General features: G+C 48.7%; 6 protein-coding genes across 6 annotated transcripts; 4 read left to right on the top strand and 2 right to left on the bottom strand.

The window, feature by feature from the left end:
- Positions 1–89: 89 nt before the first annotated feature.
- BU24DRAFT_367827 (uncharacterized protein) lies at positions 90–2,236 on the top strand. The gene is made up of 4 exons (XM_033524354.1): positions 90–883; positions 1,014–1,181; positions 1,237–1,791; positions 1,913–2,236. Exons 1-4 carry the CDS (start codon positions 576–578, stop codon positions 1,974–1,976), a joined length of 1,095 nt encoding a protein of 364 aa, XP_033386079.1. The 5' UTR covers positions 90–575; the 3' UTR covers positions 1,977–2,236.
- Positions 2,237–2,501: 265 nt separating this feature from the next.
- On the bottom strand, positions 2,502–4,451 carry BU24DRAFT_478876 (Di-copper centre-containing protein). Its single transcript, XM_033533051.1, has 5 exons — positions 4,206–4,451; positions 3,953–4,150; positions 3,684–3,905; positions 3,226–3,629; positions 2,502–3,145 (listed from the first exon to the last, which is right to left on the bottom strand). The coding sequence occupies exons 1-5, from the start codon at positions 4,418–4,420 to the stop codon at positions 2,994–2,996; spliced, it is 1,191 nt and encodes a 396-aa protein (XP_033386078.1). The 5' UTR covers positions 4,421–4,451; the 3' UTR covers positions 2,502–2,993.
- Positions 4,452–6,708: 2,257 nt separating this feature from the next.
- BU24DRAFT_449347 (uncharacterized protein) lies at positions 6,709–7,613 on the top strand (the record flags this gene model as incomplete). Its single annotated transcript, XM_033530938.1, has 1 exon — positions 6,709–7,613. The coding sequence occupies one exon, from the start codon at positions 6,709–6,711 to the stop codon at positions 7,480–7,482; it is 774 nt and encodes a 257-aa protein (XP_033386077.1). The 3' UTR covers positions 7,483–7,613.
- A 1,315-nt stretch (positions 7,614–8,928) lies between these two features.
- Positions 8,929–9,800, top strand: BU24DRAFT_344378 (uncharacterized protein; the record flags this gene model as incomplete). The annotated part of the gene is made up of 2 exons (XM_033523399.1): positions 8,929–9,107; positions 9,173–9,800. 2 exons carry the CDS (start codon positions 8,929–8,931, stop codon positions 9,798–9,800), a joined length of 807 nt encoding a protein of 268 aa, XP_033386076.1.
- Positions 9,801–9,891: 91 nt separating this feature from the next.
- On the top strand, positions 9,892–10,450 carry BU24DRAFT_157475 (uncharacterized protein). Its single transcript, XM_033521337.1, has one exon. It carries the CDS (start codon positions 9,983–9,985, stop codon positions 10,391–10,393), a length of 411 nt encoding a protein of 136 aa, XP_033386075.1. The 5' UTR covers positions 9,892–9,982; the 3' UTR covers positions 10,394–10,450.
- Positions 10,451–13,098: 2,648 nt separating this feature from the next.
- Positions 13,099–15,266, bottom strand: BU24DRAFT_420785 (uncharacterized protein). The gene is made up of 6 exons (XM_033527563.1): positions 14,495–15,266; positions 14,366–14,441; positions 14,164–14,313; positions 14,050–14,111; positions 13,579–13,999; positions 13,099–13,420 (listed from the first exon to the last, which is right to left on the bottom strand). Exons 1-6 carry the CDS (start codon positions 15,082–15,084, stop codon positions 13,337–13,339), a joined length of 1,383 nt encoding a protein of 460 aa, XP_033386074.1. The 5' UTR covers positions 15,085–15,266; the 3' UTR covers positions 13,099–13,336.
- Between the last annotated feature and the right edge of the window lie 75 nt (positions 15,267–15,341).

Here is a 15,341-nt window from a genome sequence, read left to right as displayed (position 1 = left end):
CGACTCAGTGATGCAAATATTTATATACCGCTCCAAATCCTACGCTCAGTGCACATTCAGACTATCATATCATCATTTCGTCCCTTATCCGATCATTCCACGCCACTGAAGACGCTAGGCCCAAATTGAATTGCGAACGGCCGCCACCTTTCCCCATATTTCCACTACCCCGTTCGGATCTTCTCATCTCAACCTCTCATTAATCGATCCTGTTCTCAACTCAACTTCCCAGCTCCGAAATCTGCAGGTGCGTGTTTTTCAGTGGACTTCAGTTACTCCGACGGTCTCTACCATTGGATAGAGCATATGCCAAGGGTTACACATTCGGTTGCCACAGCCTTCTGGACATCAATCAAGCGTGATAATCCATCAACATTGCGGGCCGACTGATTCTGATCGACTGTTGAAAGTTGGAAATTGAGCCATATTTTACAGTTCCATTCAACGAAGTCCGATTCTGGAACACTTCTATATTCGCTGGAAAGAACTTCAATTCCCCATCATCATCAATTCGCATCCCCAATCCCTACCTACCTAGAAGATTGAAACATACATCTATCATCCCATAACCAACCATGTCACCATCACAACCAAATATCCTCATCATAGGCGCCGGCGTGATAGGCCTGACCAATGCGCTCGTCCTACGCGAGAAGTACCCAACAGCCCCGATCACCATCGTTGCAAAACACTTCCCCGGCGACCGGTCCATCGAGTACACCTCGCCGTGGGCGGGCGCCAATTGGTGCTCGATGGCGCACGACAACGGGCTCCTAGAGCAGTGCGATAGGATTTCATTTGAGAGGTTCAAGGGGTTCGTGGAGAAGGGGTTGACGTACGAGACGGGGGTCGCGGAGATGGGGTTGCGGGCGGTTTTTGATGCGTATGTTGCTCTCCAATTCTCTTTCCACTCAAGGTTTTATATGACCTACTTTGGAGTTGGTTGGTCCCGTGATTTTGGGAAAGAGGGAATTATCGTACTTGATAACAGCTAGCTGACTTCATGAAATCAGGCCAATCGAGCAGACGGGCATCATCACTGAAGAGACGGGAAAAGTGTGGTATGATGAACTGGTTGGAGGCTTACAGCACGTCAAGAAAGAAGAGCTACCGTCTGGAGCAACATTCGCCGTCGACTTCCCTCAAACATTCCACATCAACACGCAAACCTACCTTGGATGGTATGATATCCCCCTTCTCCAAATGTAACAGTTTGACTGACAACGACAAATCCAGGCTACAAAACCAAGCCCTCAGCAAATCCATCCGCACAGTCCGCCGACACCTCCCCTCCCTCGCCTCCCTCCTTTCCTCCTTCCCCAGCACCACCATCCTCCTAAACTGCACAGCCCTAGGCTCTTACTCCCTGACCGACGTCCGCGATCTAAACCTGTATCCGACGCGGGGCCAAACCGTCCTCGTCGCCGAGCCCGCCACCCCAATCCCCCGCATGTATCTCCGCTCTCCAGCCCGCATCGACCCCTCGACGACCTACGTGTTCCCGCGCCCGCACGGCGGCGGCGTCGTGCTCGGCGGGTGCCGGCAGGACGGGAACTGGAGCGCCGACGTCGACCCGGAACTCGCGGCGGACATCGTGAAGAGGTGCTGCGCGTTGTGCCCCGAGTTGGGACGGCCGGAGGATCTGCAGGTTATTAGTCATAATGTTGGACTGAGGCCTGGCAGGAAGGGGGGACCGAGGATGGAGGTCGAGAGGAGGAGGGAGGAGTGGGGGGAGGGGGTGAGCGTCGTGCATTGTTATGGACACGCTGGGGCGGGGTATCAGGCTTCGTGGTGAGTTTTCTCTATTCTTTTCCTTTTTACGTCCTCTGCTTTGTTTTTGATCATGTTTGGAAGAGAAGAGCGGAGTGGAGTCTGTATGGGGTTATGGGACTTTAATGCTAACTATTGATAGGGGTGTTGCGGAACATGTCGCGGGTTTGGTGCAGAAGACGTTGGAGCCGGGGTCGAAACTATGATTCCTTCCATTCCTATCAGGATCGCCAAAGACGACAGACGTGTATTGCACATAAGAAGATGGTAGAATTCAAGTAAGCCATTGTCGCTGTAGCCACGAGAAACCAGGTACAATCCCGCGCCATTGGAGGCAGCAACGGCAGACGTGAGCGATGGATGATACATCAATTCACTAGGGGGAGATTCGTTGCACATGTTGTGATAGACATGCATGAAAGTCACTACATAAAGTTTTAATACCATAAATCAGCATACACTTGCGCAAAGAAGAAGAAGACAGCACCACCATCTTCCACAGCCCCGAAAACCCTAGATCAATCACGTGTGCTTAACCCCCATGTCCCCTGGGGTCGTGCGGTGAGGGGAAGGGAAATTTGGGGTAATATACTCACTTTATCCAACGACAATTTTCCCAGAATTCATTTTAGTTGGAGAAAGCCGTAAGCGAAGGAGACAAAAATAATACCCCCGTTGTTTTTTTTTGGGGCGCATACAGATTCTTCCCCGCACCTTGCAATATGGTGTGTCGATTCACACGGCGGTGAAGAATAGAGAAGTATCAAGGCCATTCGGCAGATCCGGTCGGGATGGTGGCTTAGGTTAGATGGGGTGCGTTGTGTTGCGTGCGCGCGTGCATGTAAGATAGATAGATCGATAGATTGAGGGAGGGAAGCGAGGAGCAGGGGGGAGGTTGGGAAGGAAGAGTTCGAGGGTTTCACGGCAGATGGTTTGAATGACCAATGTCTATTCTGTTTTAACTGTTCAGTGAATGAGGATGAGTAGTCGTCGTCGTTTGTGACGGCACTTTTGTCTATTTCGCAACGGGGAGGAGGGGAAGGTGGAGTACATAGATGCAAATATATAGCAACGCGGTAAGCACGTCTAGGTGAATATGTAAATATAAAGTTCCAATTTTCGTTTGTGAAGCAGGTTTCGAATACCCAGCTTCTTGGGTATGTTGATAGAATACGATGGATGCACCTGTGCTCATAGGTGATGCATAAAAGAGACCAATACCTCTACTCGTAGACGTAGCAGAACGGACCAGCTGTGGTGGAGAACATTTGGTTGCTGGCTATGCCGTTCTTGCCTGTGGGCGCCACGACGTCGAGCCATTGTGCGTCTGTGGGCTTTCCTTTTGCGCTGTTGGGGTTCATCCAGTTTGTTCCACCTGGAATCATTTGTTAGTTATTTCGGCGCATATATAGAGTAAAAGAATACCACTATATGGTTGAATAGCAAAGAACTTACCTTCATATTGACTAGCCCTAGTCTTGAGGTCCTTCTCCAGGTAATTTGCCCACATCCACCAGTGCCTGTCGAGCTGTCCGTGATGCAGCCAGAACCCAGGCTCGGCAGGGCTGACGTAGACGTCACCTCCGGGGTCTCCCCAGATGGAGAAGTGGCCAGAGGAGTGGATGGCTGACATCTGTGGAGTATCATTCTGCAGGGTGTCCTGGAACTTGCCGATGGCTGAGTTGGACGTGATGTGCGAGGCGAGGTTGGCTGGCTTGAGCGAGTTGCCGACGAAGTAGTTGTTGACATCGCGCCTGAGGCAGCGCGGATTGTCGCCGTAGCCGTCACGTTGCGGGTTGCTTGGGATCTTGAGGGCCGGGTCCATGGTGGGTGATAGGGGGCCGAGGTGGATTGTCAAACTTCAGTGAACGTTAGTGGTGTTTCTGATGCTGTCCATTTATGGTGACACATACTTTGCGAAAGGACCCGTCTCCACACAGCCGCCTCCTGGTCCAGCAGGAACTTGACGACCGATGAAGCCTCCTTTGTGGGGTACAGACTTGCCATTACCGCCCAGACTCCATTCGTCACCATTGAAAATCGGTGATGTGGTAAGGTCGGCGTACTTTCCCCAGTTCCAGTATGGTTGGTATCCCTTGTAGTCACATTCCGTGCGCAGCGCAGTCTCGTACGCCCTGTAGTAATTAGTGATGGGCAAGGACAGCATATCCTGAGGACTTACCAGATGTAGTAGCGATGCCAGTGCATGAAGTTCGCAGTGGAGTGGACTGATGGTGTCATATTCATGTGGACAACCACAAAGTCATCATATCGAGACTTTGCTCCGGGGTATTTTCCAGCAGGAAGCTTGCTTGGTTTCTGCAGAATACATTTCACCGCTCGAATATATTCAGTTCGCTCATCCTTGGTCAAATCACCACTAGAAGACTTGGTTAGCGATCGATTCTTCAAATGGGACGCGGGTCCAAACGTACTATTCCTTCCTTACGGCAACATTGGCTTTCGTGCATCCGGAGCGGGTCATGCCATCGGAGATAGTCCCATCGAGGACCTTGTACGCATTGGCGAGCGCCTGCTTTTGAATGTCCTCGATGGACAAGGTCTGTCTCTTTCCAAATGGCCATGCCGAAGCGCCTGAGAACAGACACAACGATGCCACGAGGGCGTTCACAACAGCAACGCCAGCCATAATTGTAAGACGATGTCAATGTCGTCCCTAGCTAAGTACACTGAAACCTCGACTGGTGGACATATCCTGCCTCCTTTATAGGTTCCTAGGACATGGCGCACTGCCGATTTCACAGTCCGCTATCCGACGCTGTGCGAAGGCTCGGCTGAGTGGCACAATATAGTATATTTTAAATAACTGCTGCATTGTAGACGGTAGCCCGTACCGGTTCTCACTGAAATTAGTAAGTATCGTGGCATGAACAGGTCCTATAATATTGATTCGTTGACTGTAGGCTAGGTCTAACCAAGACCAGCGGCTGACCATAATCCTCAAGTTGGCCACGAGGGTACCTACAATAACGCCCTAGATGGAAGGTTAATGTGTTTGTAATTGAGTCGTTCATGTCAGGGTTGATAGTTGTTGACCAGGGGCATCAGCTTGGATAACTCTTGATCAAATACTGCACCTATACGCTGCGACGAATGATAAGCTACAACCAGATCGCAAGAGATTTCCGAAGACCAAAGTCCGGGGAGAGTATTGCAGACTCACTTTGGGTCTTCGGAAGGCTCAATGCAAGCTGGTGAAGGACCAGGGCACTGGAGTGTCGTCAACCTCACTTGGAGATTCGCCACTCTGGAGGGGATAATGAGGGATACTTTCGAAAAAGCTTGATGAAGCATAAATCAGCGATTTCTGCCGTTAAGTCTCCGCCTGCTACCACTTGTTTCAAAAAATGCATATTGCACGGTACGTTGGTGCTGCTCGGTAGTTGTGCTTAGCCGACGTTTGATTGGCAACGTGCCAGGTATATATCCAACCTTGCAGAAACTGGCCAATGTCGCTGCCACACAATTTCGTGCAGCGTAAACAAGCTGTCGATTTTGGGTGCGATCAACGACGTCACGCCGCAACCGTCCAATGGAATCTTCCCAAATCTAAGATCTTTAGTGGTCAGCAATTGTGTACTACTTTGATAGAGATGAAGGCCCGGCTTGAGTGACAGGATACTCCCCTTCCACCGGCTGCTATAGGAAGCGGAATCCTTGATGGACCAGAAGAACAGGAAGTTCAAGTAGGGTCAATCTTACTTTAGAAAGCGTATCTTGGCTCAAGTCATGCACCCCGGATCTTGGCGCGTGGTGTATGTACAACTATCGAAAACCTTTTGCGCAGTTCCCGAGTATCAAAGTATCAACTAACGTTCTTGTAAAGATTGTTGACTTTGACCTGTGATGAAATACGCCCTACAATTCCGCCTTCTCTCTTGGTAGAATATAGCGATGTCCTGTTTGGGCAATTCGGTTCAGAGATATAGAGCACTGTAGGCAGGCCGGGGTTATACCTTGTTGTGGAAGTGGTGGTGCCCAACAATCGTCCAATTATCATATATCCTAATATTGGGCAGCGTTGGTCTTGGAGGTCGATGGCTGTTGTGTTAGGATCGCAAGGACAACCGCACGAGAAATCCTGGATCTCATCGTCACGAGGATGTAATCTGCCTCTTTTGGTAATAACACTCAAGCGAAACATCTCGATGAGTGAAGATCTGCTTATAGAAGCAGAGGTGTATTCGCTAGGCAAGTCTAGCGATAATTGTCGAGCTGAAATGTGATGTAGAGAGGTGGAGTCCAAGGGCTATGGTTACGGCACCCGAGACTGAAACGTAAACACCGGAACCATGGTATGGATGTGAAGACGGAAACCACAATGCGGAGAGTGACTGCCTACTTTTGTGTTGACTGTAGATTATGGCATTACAATATAAGAGCTCTATTCTGTTCTACCATGCCACGTTTGGACTACAGACAATCAGATATCAAGCTTTTGTATGGGCGAATGGCCTTGGAAAATCTCATCGCGGTCATACACATGCCACATTGCTTTACCAGTAGTTAGGCGGCTTTGGATCCTACTACTCTGTTACGATAGTGTGTAACTATAGACCCAGGTAATACAGGAGTGATGGGCCCTTTTTAGAGCTTTCCGGGTATTACAAAGCAGATAGATCCCAGAATAAGGTTAAGAGGGTGCAAAATCAGTCTGGTCGTGGGCAGACTATGAGGCTGATAGGAGGTTGTGAATAGTCCGGATCTGTTTTCCCGGTTAATTAGCGTTGCAGGCCGAAAGGGAAGAGAATAGTAGACCCCTTAAGAAAAGATGACAGCAACAACAAGGAATAGCAACCTTTGATATTGGAAACATACCACCATAATCTTGACTGCATAGCAGAATCTAACGTTCAATTCCTGCTAAGATCATTCTTACAAACCAAGTCTTGCTTCAAGCACCTGGCTGGAACCACGATGTCCAATCCAAATCGCACCTCATACAATGGACCCCCACTATCAGGCCCTGGGATAATGTGGGTGAACTCTGCACCGAGATCGCAACTTGATGAGGCTGTTTTCAACCAATGGTATCAAACAGTACACATACCAGATATCATTGCAGCAACGCCATCCAACTCACCTGGATGCACGGCTGCATGGCGCTTCAGGAGCAGCGACAACTCAAGAAAGCGCCCCCACCTTGCGATATACAATGTCCCCGACATGTCGTTTATCGAAAGCGCAGAGTTCAAATCGATAAGTCAGCACTCTGAGCTTTTGCCAGAGAGTGGCCCATCACAAGACTACATCAATTTCGACACTAGATTTTATCAGCAAGTGCAAGTGTTCACCAAGCCTGAGGTGAGCGGGATTGAGGACGGAAGTGGAGAAATGGGTAAGGTGATAAAATCAACAGCGATTCAGCCAGAAGCGGGTATGGGAGGAGAACTAGATCGGTGGTACAGGCAAGAACATCTTGAGCAGATATCACAATTGCCAGGCTGGAGGAGAAGTAAGAGATACGAATTGATTTTCAAAGTCCAGAGCAAGAACGACCCCGATGCGGAGAAAGCGCCGAAACATCTTGCTATTCACGAATTCAAGGAAGGAATTGATGTGAAGGGGATGGCGAAGGACGAGTGGACGGCGTGGACGAGACGTGTGATCGAACATTCAACATCGATCGATGAGGGGGTGTTTGAGTTGGTGTGGGAGTGTAAGAAGAACGATGTCACATCATCGACATGAACATAGCACAACATAAGTGGTGAATTTGCATAGAGGATGGGATGAAGCATGGTTTCTGGCTGCTCCTCGTGCCAAGCTAGCAGAAGAAAAAAAGAAAAGATCGAGTACGGCGTAAATCTTCTGCATTGGTGTATTTGTACATTATGTGAATGAACACTCCATGCGAGGTACCGATGAAGGTACGAGGTGTGACGGGATGGGTGTCGCAAGACTATGCCCAAAGTAGATGGATAATTGAACCGATATTGGGATGGGCGAGATCAGCTGATGGCGCGCGTGTTCCGTGTTTGACCAGAGAGTCCTTAAGCCCGCCAGCTCTGACGAACGCTGAGAGATAACTTCACACCTCAATAACTACGAGTACCCAGGCATGCAGGTCCACAGCCCCCATCCAATTACACTCGGCGATCAGCGCCTTTCCATCACAATTCTGAGGTGCAATGCGCCATGGCTTGTACGGCATCAAAAGTCTGGCTTCCGCGCTTTGTCAAAGTCCTGCTGAGGGTGTGAGCTATCGCGGCGGGGAACTCGGAGAGCTTCCACTTCCATCATAATCGGTCCTTCGCCACGGCTTTCGCCCCAGTTCAGGGGGGCACTGGGGGGTAAACTAGACGAATGTTCGCAGACTGTTGACAAAAGAAATTAATGCCGGCCGATACATGGATATAGGTGCGATGAACGGCCTCTGGCTTTTGCGCAACGACAAAGCCTTGCTTTTCTTCGCCCATTGTGGCCCAAGCTTCCTCATCCCAAGACGGAGGATGCATCTGGGAATGTGAGGAGTCACTTGTTGTGAATCGCACAATTCTTGGCCTCATGGAACATTCTATTACTTACGGTCGCATTGATTGATCAAACAAAGTCTGTCTGAATTGCGTTTTACTTGCGATGCTCTGCTCCGTCGTCTTTTCTCCTTGTTCCCGATCGCTCTCCATTAATTATTCTATGGTGTAGGAAGCCTAACAGGCCCCATCAACGACCGTCCGCGCCACCACCTCGTTTGCCTTCCTTTGTCCCACGTCCTCGTGTTACATCCCTTGCGCCATGTCCAGGTAGCCCTTGTAAGACCTGAGCGTCGCCCTCCGCCCTGACTCTTAATTATCTTCCCATTTACGGTCTAGCGTTGCATGTGATATCGCGTTAGCAGCGTGTTGCACAATTTACACGTCCAATCGCGTTCCATTCACTCCCCCGTCGTCCCCAGTCGCCGGTTGATAGGAGGCCTCCCAGGCCATATATATTGAGGCCTATCGCCCTCTCCAAAGGGGCCCTTTATCGTTTGCTCTCAGTCTTTCAAAGTTGTTGCCTGAGGTTTCCCTTCGATCGTTCTGATTGCGTACTTGCATTCGTATGCTTGCTGCCTATCCCCCAAACACTATAAAACAGGAATCCCCGCCTATCCCGATTTGATCTCATCACAGCAGACCTTTCAGTCCATCATTCATCATGTTCTCATCTAATCCATCGAAATATCGAGGCGAAAGCTTCTCAAAACACCGAGCCAGCAAATCGAAGTCACACAAGAAAAACCCCTCGTTCAGGGATTCTCCAAGGAAGATTGAAAAGCTCGCACAGCAAGCCCAAGCTGCCTCTCCTCAGTCTCAGACTTCTCCAACTCTTGGAAGGTGAGTGAATTTGACATTTGTTTGACGCTTCCGACGAGCACTGAGAACTAATGACTTTCCAGTAGTCCGATCATCACGCTTTCCGTTGGACGAGAGCAACGACTCTTCGCAGCTCACGAAGATGTTCTTTGCCATTCGCCGTTCTTCCAGTCGGCTTGCCGAGACCAATACTTTCAAACGACCAACAAACGTATCGAGCTTCCTGATGACGAGCCAGAAGTGTTCTCTTCCATTCTTGAATACCTCTACAAAGGCGACTACTATCCTCGTCTTGAGTACGATAAGCGACGCAACAGCTGGAGCCTTGAGGATGGTGGCAATGGCAACGGCGTAGGTGAAGCCGTCATCAACACCCACGTCGGTCCGATCCTCAAAGACACGATCATCTACTGCGCTGCCGAGAGGTATGGTCTTCAGGAGCTGAAGAAGCTTTCCCTGAGGAAGCAAGGCCTCCAGTCTGGCATTCAATGCAGCACCATTCTTTCGTCGGCTCGCTTTGCATACGCCAACACTCCGGACAACGACTCGAAGCTGCGTGCACACTATCTTGCTCTCATCATCCGCGCCCGCCACACGTTCAAGCGAAGCGGCACGATGCAGCAGGAAATGGAGAACGGTGGAAAACTGTTCTTCGACCTCTTCGTCGCTATGGTCAACCACATGGATGACCTCGGCCAGAAGTCCCCGCATTAATATCAACCTTGGTTGCCAACCCTTAACGGGGCTATAACATCGCAACTCCTTCGCCCTTCATACACGAATGCGCTCAGTTCGGCAGTCATCTTTCAGATTCTGTCCGTTTCTTTTCCTTATTATGAATCTCCTCAAACGTTGTCGCTGCTTCTTTCAATCACGTCTCAGTCGCATCGTCCGATATGGATGTCGGATGCTCGAGCAACGTGAACCCTATTCTTCCTGTACTATACTTACCTCGGTGCGCCACCAAAGTGCCCCTCAGAGTGGTGGCACTTGGTATTTGTTCTTCTAGTATCTTACTCGTACGGCGTTCTCGGTTCTCAAGATACCATAACCTTCTGGCACTCATTTCTTGCCATCAATTTGTACTCTATATCTCTTATCCTTTTTCCATCCATGGTGTGTTTTATCATCCAGACCACAGCAGACTTCACGAACACTTAATTTTGAAGTTGCTGTCATCTGTTTCGTTTCTACTTTATTCAAAGAACGATCCAAAAAAATCTCTTTCTTATTACCACACGTGGCTATGCTACGGCAGCGATCAAGGGCAAGACGCTGTTCTCAAAGTTTTCGAACTCAAGAAATGATAATGATTCTTTTCCTTCATCTTCTCTCTTTGAATTTGTTTCTGCTGGACAGGTTATCGAGGTAGCGACGGCTTGATCAAATTGCTAGATTTGCCAGATTGTGAGAAATCGGACTAAATTGTGTACGAGACTATTCTATTATTCGATGCGAAGAAATAACCAGTTGGACTCAGTATTCGACGACTAGCTTCATGTTGATGATATTGTGATGTTCCTGCTTCATTTCGTGACATCAGTTTCAAGGCGTCCAAGCATCGCACCAAATTCATTTCTTCAGTAATTCACCCACATACACACACACACCTCTTCGATAAATCTGGACCATCATCACTATGATTTGAAGCACCTAATGCATAGAAAAGCATCATAGGGCTGCAGAAATACAACATCGCCAAGCCGAGCACTCTTCCTGTACAGCCTCAAGTTCCCACCAAAAGTGGGTCTCAGGCGGCGGCTTGGCCTACTTCATCGCCACGGAACTCGGCAATCCTCTCTACGCATCCTCCACAGTGATGAATATATATCTGTAACTCGCAATGCACATGTAGCGTAACCTAGAAAACGACCACTTATCACGAAAAACGAATTACACAAAATGGAGAAACCACCTCGACATTCAGTTCAAAACATCCGGGCCAAACGAGCGGGCGGCCACAAACCGAAACGCAAGGGCCCAAAGAATGGAAAGAAAAAGAAAAAGAGCGCGGGACAGTATATGCTCAAAGCAGGCGAGGTGTTGAGGAGGGCTGCAATGGCCATGACACAGGCTCTGAACTAGGAATGTGGAAACAGACCGACCGATCGACCAGAACAATCTTGCTCTTCCATTATCATCTATTGGATGCGCAGAAAAAGTGGCAAGATAGTACTGCGTACATGCTTGCTTTCAGGACCTCCCAGAGAAATGATATGCTATAATCAAACGATCCAGGGGATGCGACTCGACGACATTTTGGGTCGCTGGAACTATCTAGCTCGTCGTTGAGCTACGGCTGAAAGCGTTCGAGTTATCATCCACATTTCCCCTCAGCGACAAGGATAATACCACAGTAGCAAGGGTATACCACATCGACGGGATGGTTGTCTTACTTCGGGGCTGAGTGTTGGGCAAGTACAATCAATTAACCGATAGCCAACGCGTACCGTCTCCGTCAGCAAGGCCTAGTTCGTTCTCGAGGTACGAGCGACGATGGTAAAACCTATCGAAACAGTAGGACACAAATCGAACGAGCCAACCTCGATCATCCTTGGTAGCCATTGAACAAGGCTGCTCTCTGTGAGTCACTGCACCTATCAGCTCTGTTACAGCAATACTGCAAGCTGCAGGGTACGCCCAATCTCGCAGACAATTCAGACGAGACAGCACCAGGGCGTACCACGGCGACCAGGGCCCATCTCAGGACAAGGATACCACAATGCAAGCACGGCAGGACTAAGTTAGCGGAATGCGTCTCTCCGGCGTACTCAAGTGGGAACGAACACAGGGCGTGAAACATTATTGTCGGTGGAGTGGGGTAAATTGCAGCCTTGGAAAAGATAAAGTGTCGGAACCGAACGCGATATCACATGATAGGGCGAATACGTGGCGACGGCTGCGACAGGGGGCCTAATTGATTGTCGCGATTCGCTGAGACTGGAATTTGGGCGCACGCGGGTCAATACGAGGGCAAGGATCCATGGTGCTTGAGTAATGGGGGCTTGCTTTGTCGTTCTTACTCCTCGCTTTATACCCAAAAGAATGATTCGAAGATTTGTTCTTAATGTATGCTCTGGTTTCTGCCAAGACGACCGCCCGTAACTATGTACTCCTTCCTTGTTGGTCGATTTTTCCTGTGATTCAATTGTTCCACAACGATCTCTCCGCAACACTTTGATACAAATGTTCATTGCCTTTTCGGTCATGAATCTCGTTTCGAGTGTTCCGTGGTAGAAAAGGTCTCACTGAGGACTTACTTGTTGGCCTTTCATTGGCTTGTTGCGACTAGAGATACCCAGGTACTCTCACGCAGAATAGAACTAAATGGACCCTCCTGGTCCTTATTTTCACCCTAAACATGTCCCTGCTGAAAATTTTGATAAAGCCATAACTCATTGCCACTGCGCATGAAAAGTAGTAGACATCCTATAAGCAGCGATTTACTCTAACAGTGAGAGTGGATGACAACCCTGATAGCTACGGCTGTTTTTTAGGGATTCCAAATTGGTGTAGAAAGCGGATCATTCTACTATTGAATTTGATTGAAGATTCGAAACACTACAAGTGTCCAGCGAGGACATGATGGTATTCACAATCAAGGTCTTTTCACATATACAACCAGCAGCTCTGTTTCCAACCAAATACTGCCCACTTACATTACCCATCAAGTTCCCCAGGAGAAGAGTATTCGCGCTTTTCAATTTTAAAACAGGTGGCACGGAGACGTCAATGTTCCAACCCACACGAGTATATGACCGCGCTGTTGTGCCCAGAACTCTTTGGTCTGGCTTTGGTACGGACTCAACTTGTGAGTTTGAATGTCGACAATAGAGGGAGTTTAAGGATAGTTTTCATACAGACAAGGGTACAATCTATGGTAAAATATGGCTTTCTGGAGAGCTTTCTGATGTTACAGTCAAGAAAGAGAGGTAAAGCGTGCACAATGTGACGTTCAGGTATCAAGACAGCGTGACGAGGAGAGCTGCATTGCAAGAATGTGTACATAGTGAAGGAGTGCAAAGTGCCGTTCAACGGCGGGTATATTGATTTTTTTTTCTGTTACAGTAAAGCGCTCAGAAGCTAGAGACATAGGCGCTTCCACCAAGGATAATCCTCCATCGACAACTCGGGAGCTTTTGAATAAACCCATGGGTTGCTCGCAGGAAACTGACATGATGCATGATTCCTCCACCTGCATCAGATACCACTCTTTTGGCTCAAAGATGGGGTAATAGCGATGGAATTCATCACACTCCTGTTCCTGGAAATGCTCCTTTCTTGTTCAGGACAACCATTGAGTGCTCTCTAGAGATGTATCCTTTCATGAGGCCCTGCGCATATGGTCAGATACGTGATGAGTTTGGTGTACCGTACGTCTGATCTAGCAGGTATCCCTCATTTCGTACGCAAGTTGCCGACGGAACGCACAGTAGCAGTGAAGGAAGTCAAGGGGTGGCTGTTGCGTAGTGAATATAGAATGAAAACATACCTTGTAGATCATGTTGGCCAGCAGGCATTCGACTTCGTCGTCTTCAAGTGCTTGGCCGCTACTTCGTAGACGCAGTGCGACTACAAAATGCGACAATGGTATTCTTGTCTTCCTAATACGGTCCAATTCGCTTTGACCTTCTTTGAGGTCCTCAAAGCCCTCTGCAAGGAAGGTCTTGCGTAACAAATTCCGCAAGGCAATATCTCGGCCTCGCTCCAAGGTCAGGTAGATCCTGCGCTTGACAAAGGTATCTTCTCCCGCCAGCAAGGCGGCATCAAACCCTGCGAGATCACCACTTTTGATGCACGAAACCAACGGACCGAATATTCTCTTTAATCCTGGGTATGAGGCTAGAAGTGTTTGCGTCGGGATGTTGTGTTTTGTAATCAGACGACATGGTATGAGGTATGTGAGGATGAGCCTAGAAACATATTAGGGTTGCACACAACCGGCATAATAAGGGCCTCTTACTCTTGATTTTTCATGGAGTCAGGCAGGCACATATTCCATGCATCCGTGAGACATGATTCGGCCTGCAGAGATTAGCTGTGGCATTAGAAAGATGAGAAAATTCATGAAGTGTACCTTTGTGTAATCTTCCTGCAGGAAAGCCAATACGCCTACATAGTATTTGTACGTCGTACGATGAGCTGCTGGGTATACTTTGAAGTCTGGGAGGTCGTTTTGTGCCTCAATAGACCTTACAACGTTCTTAGATAGGCTGACGTTCTTGAGCTGCACAAGAGTCAATATGACATGAGCGAAATTCGTGCACGGGAAGGCCTACCTTGAAGTACGTTTTGAACAGTAGATTGGCCACATAGTAGGTTCCCCATTTTCGCGATTCTCGCATATCAGGATTTCTGGGTTATCTTAGTACTCCTTATGAACACTCTTGTCAGAATAGCAAACACACCTATCTCCAAGACACAATGCGAACATTTTGTTGAACACTCGTGCAGCTTCTTCAAGCTTTTCATTACGCGCTACTGTGCTTACGATGTCGTCTCCAAATCCTGGACTAAAGGTGACATTGCTTTTGCTTTGCGCAAGTTGCTCGTCCGCCCTGATAGCAAAGCGCCTCAAGTGGTTGGCCGTAACGTACATGCAGACGATGGTCCAGTTTGGGAGTGAACCATTGGAGATGTGCCTGACGATCAAATCCGTCATTGTCTTCCACGCATCGTAAATGTCGACAAATTGACGATCTTCAATGCGACCCTGATTCCTCGCTTCTTCAGCCCTCAATATGAATCCAACCGCTCGCCAGTATGCAACAAAGATCTCCATCCATGCACCAGCTTCCTTGTTCGAGAGCCTACTATTCCTGTTGTACTTCAGGGCGGATCTGACCTCATTCTCGATCTGGTGTTCGTTCGATGCTCGGTAGAAGTCATACAGACGGCCTGGGTTCTCTGGAGGCGCAAAAGGGCTTAACTGGGCGACAACGACCCAGGAAACTTCGTCGGCATGAGCCTGGAGGAAAGGTTCTAGGGCGGCCTGCATGTTTGCTGAATGGGAAAGAAGCTCGGATACGACTTGAAATTTGTAAATAAATTGAAAGCACTAGGTGCTGCTACGAAGCCTATCTCAAAGCTTGTACATGTTGTTGTTGACAAGGAAGCTCAATCGCGAAGTATAGGTACGTGGGGCTTGAATGAAAGCGGAAGTTAGCGGTCGGCGATCGGTGCTTTTGGTTTTGGCTGCTTCAAAAGTTGCTGCCGTCACCTTTCGGTAAGCGATTGGCTGGTTGGTCGTATTGA

This window comes from Aaosphaeria arxii, assembly GCF_010015735.1.
Source record: "Aaosphaeria arxii CBS 175.79 unplaced genomic scaffold BU24scaffold_3, whole genome shotgun sequence".
In the NCBI taxonomy this organism is placed as follows: Eukaryota; Fungi; Ascomycota; class Dothideomycetes; order Pleosporales; genus Aaosphaeria; species Aaosphaeria arxii.
This window is presented reverse-complemented; position numbering and strand designations above follow the sequence as displayed.

What these genes read in the sequence shown, in the direction of transcription:
- BU24DRAFT_367827 (XM_033524354.1), top strand. Translation starts at nt 576, where the DNA reads ATGTCACCATCACAACCAAATATCCTCATCATAGGCGCCGGCGTGATA. An exon ending in ACGCAAACCTACCTTGGATG is followed by an intron (nt 1,182 to 1,236) that starts GTATGATATCCC and finishes CGACAAATCCAG; the next exon opens with GCTACAAAACCAAGCCCTCA. An exon ending in GCGGGGTATCAGGCTTCGTG is followed by an intron (nt 1,792 to 1,912) that starts GTGAGTTTTCTC and finishes AACTATTGATAG; the next exon opens with GGGTGTTGCGGAACATGTCG.
- BU24DRAFT_478876 (XM_033533051.1), bottom strand. Translation starts at nt 4,420, where the DNA reads ATGGCTGGCGTTGCTGTTGTGAACGCCCTCGTGGCATCGTTGTGTCTG. An exon ending in GAGACGGGTCCTTTCGCAAA is followed by an intron (nt 3,630 to 3,683) that starts GTATGTGTCACC and finishes CGTTCACTGAAG; the next exon opens with TTTGACAATCCACCTCGGCC. An exon ending in TAGGGCTAGTCAATATGAAG is followed by an intron (nt 3,146 to 3,225) that starts GTAAGTTCTTTG and finishes AAATGATTCCAG; the next exon opens with GTGGAACAAACTGGATGAAC.
- BU24DRAFT_157475 (XM_033521337.1), top strand. Translation starts at nt 9,983, where the DNA reads ATGGATGTCGGATGCTCGAGCAACGTGAACCCTATTCTTCCTGTACTA.
- BU24DRAFT_420785 (XM_033527563.1), bottom strand. Translation starts at nt 15,084, where the DNA reads ATGCAGGCCGCCCTAGAACCTTTCCTCCAGGCTCATGCCGACGAAGTT. An exon ending in GCATTGTGTCTTGGAGATAG is followed by an intron (nt 14,442 to 14,494) that starts GTGTGTTTGCTA and finishes AAGATAACCCAG; the next exon opens with AAATCCTGATATGCGAGAAT. An exon ending in TGTTCAAAACGTACTTCAAG is followed by an intron (nt 14,314 to 14,365) that starts GTAGGCCTTCCC and finishes ACTCTTGTGCAG; the next exon opens with CTCAAGAACGTCAGCCTATC.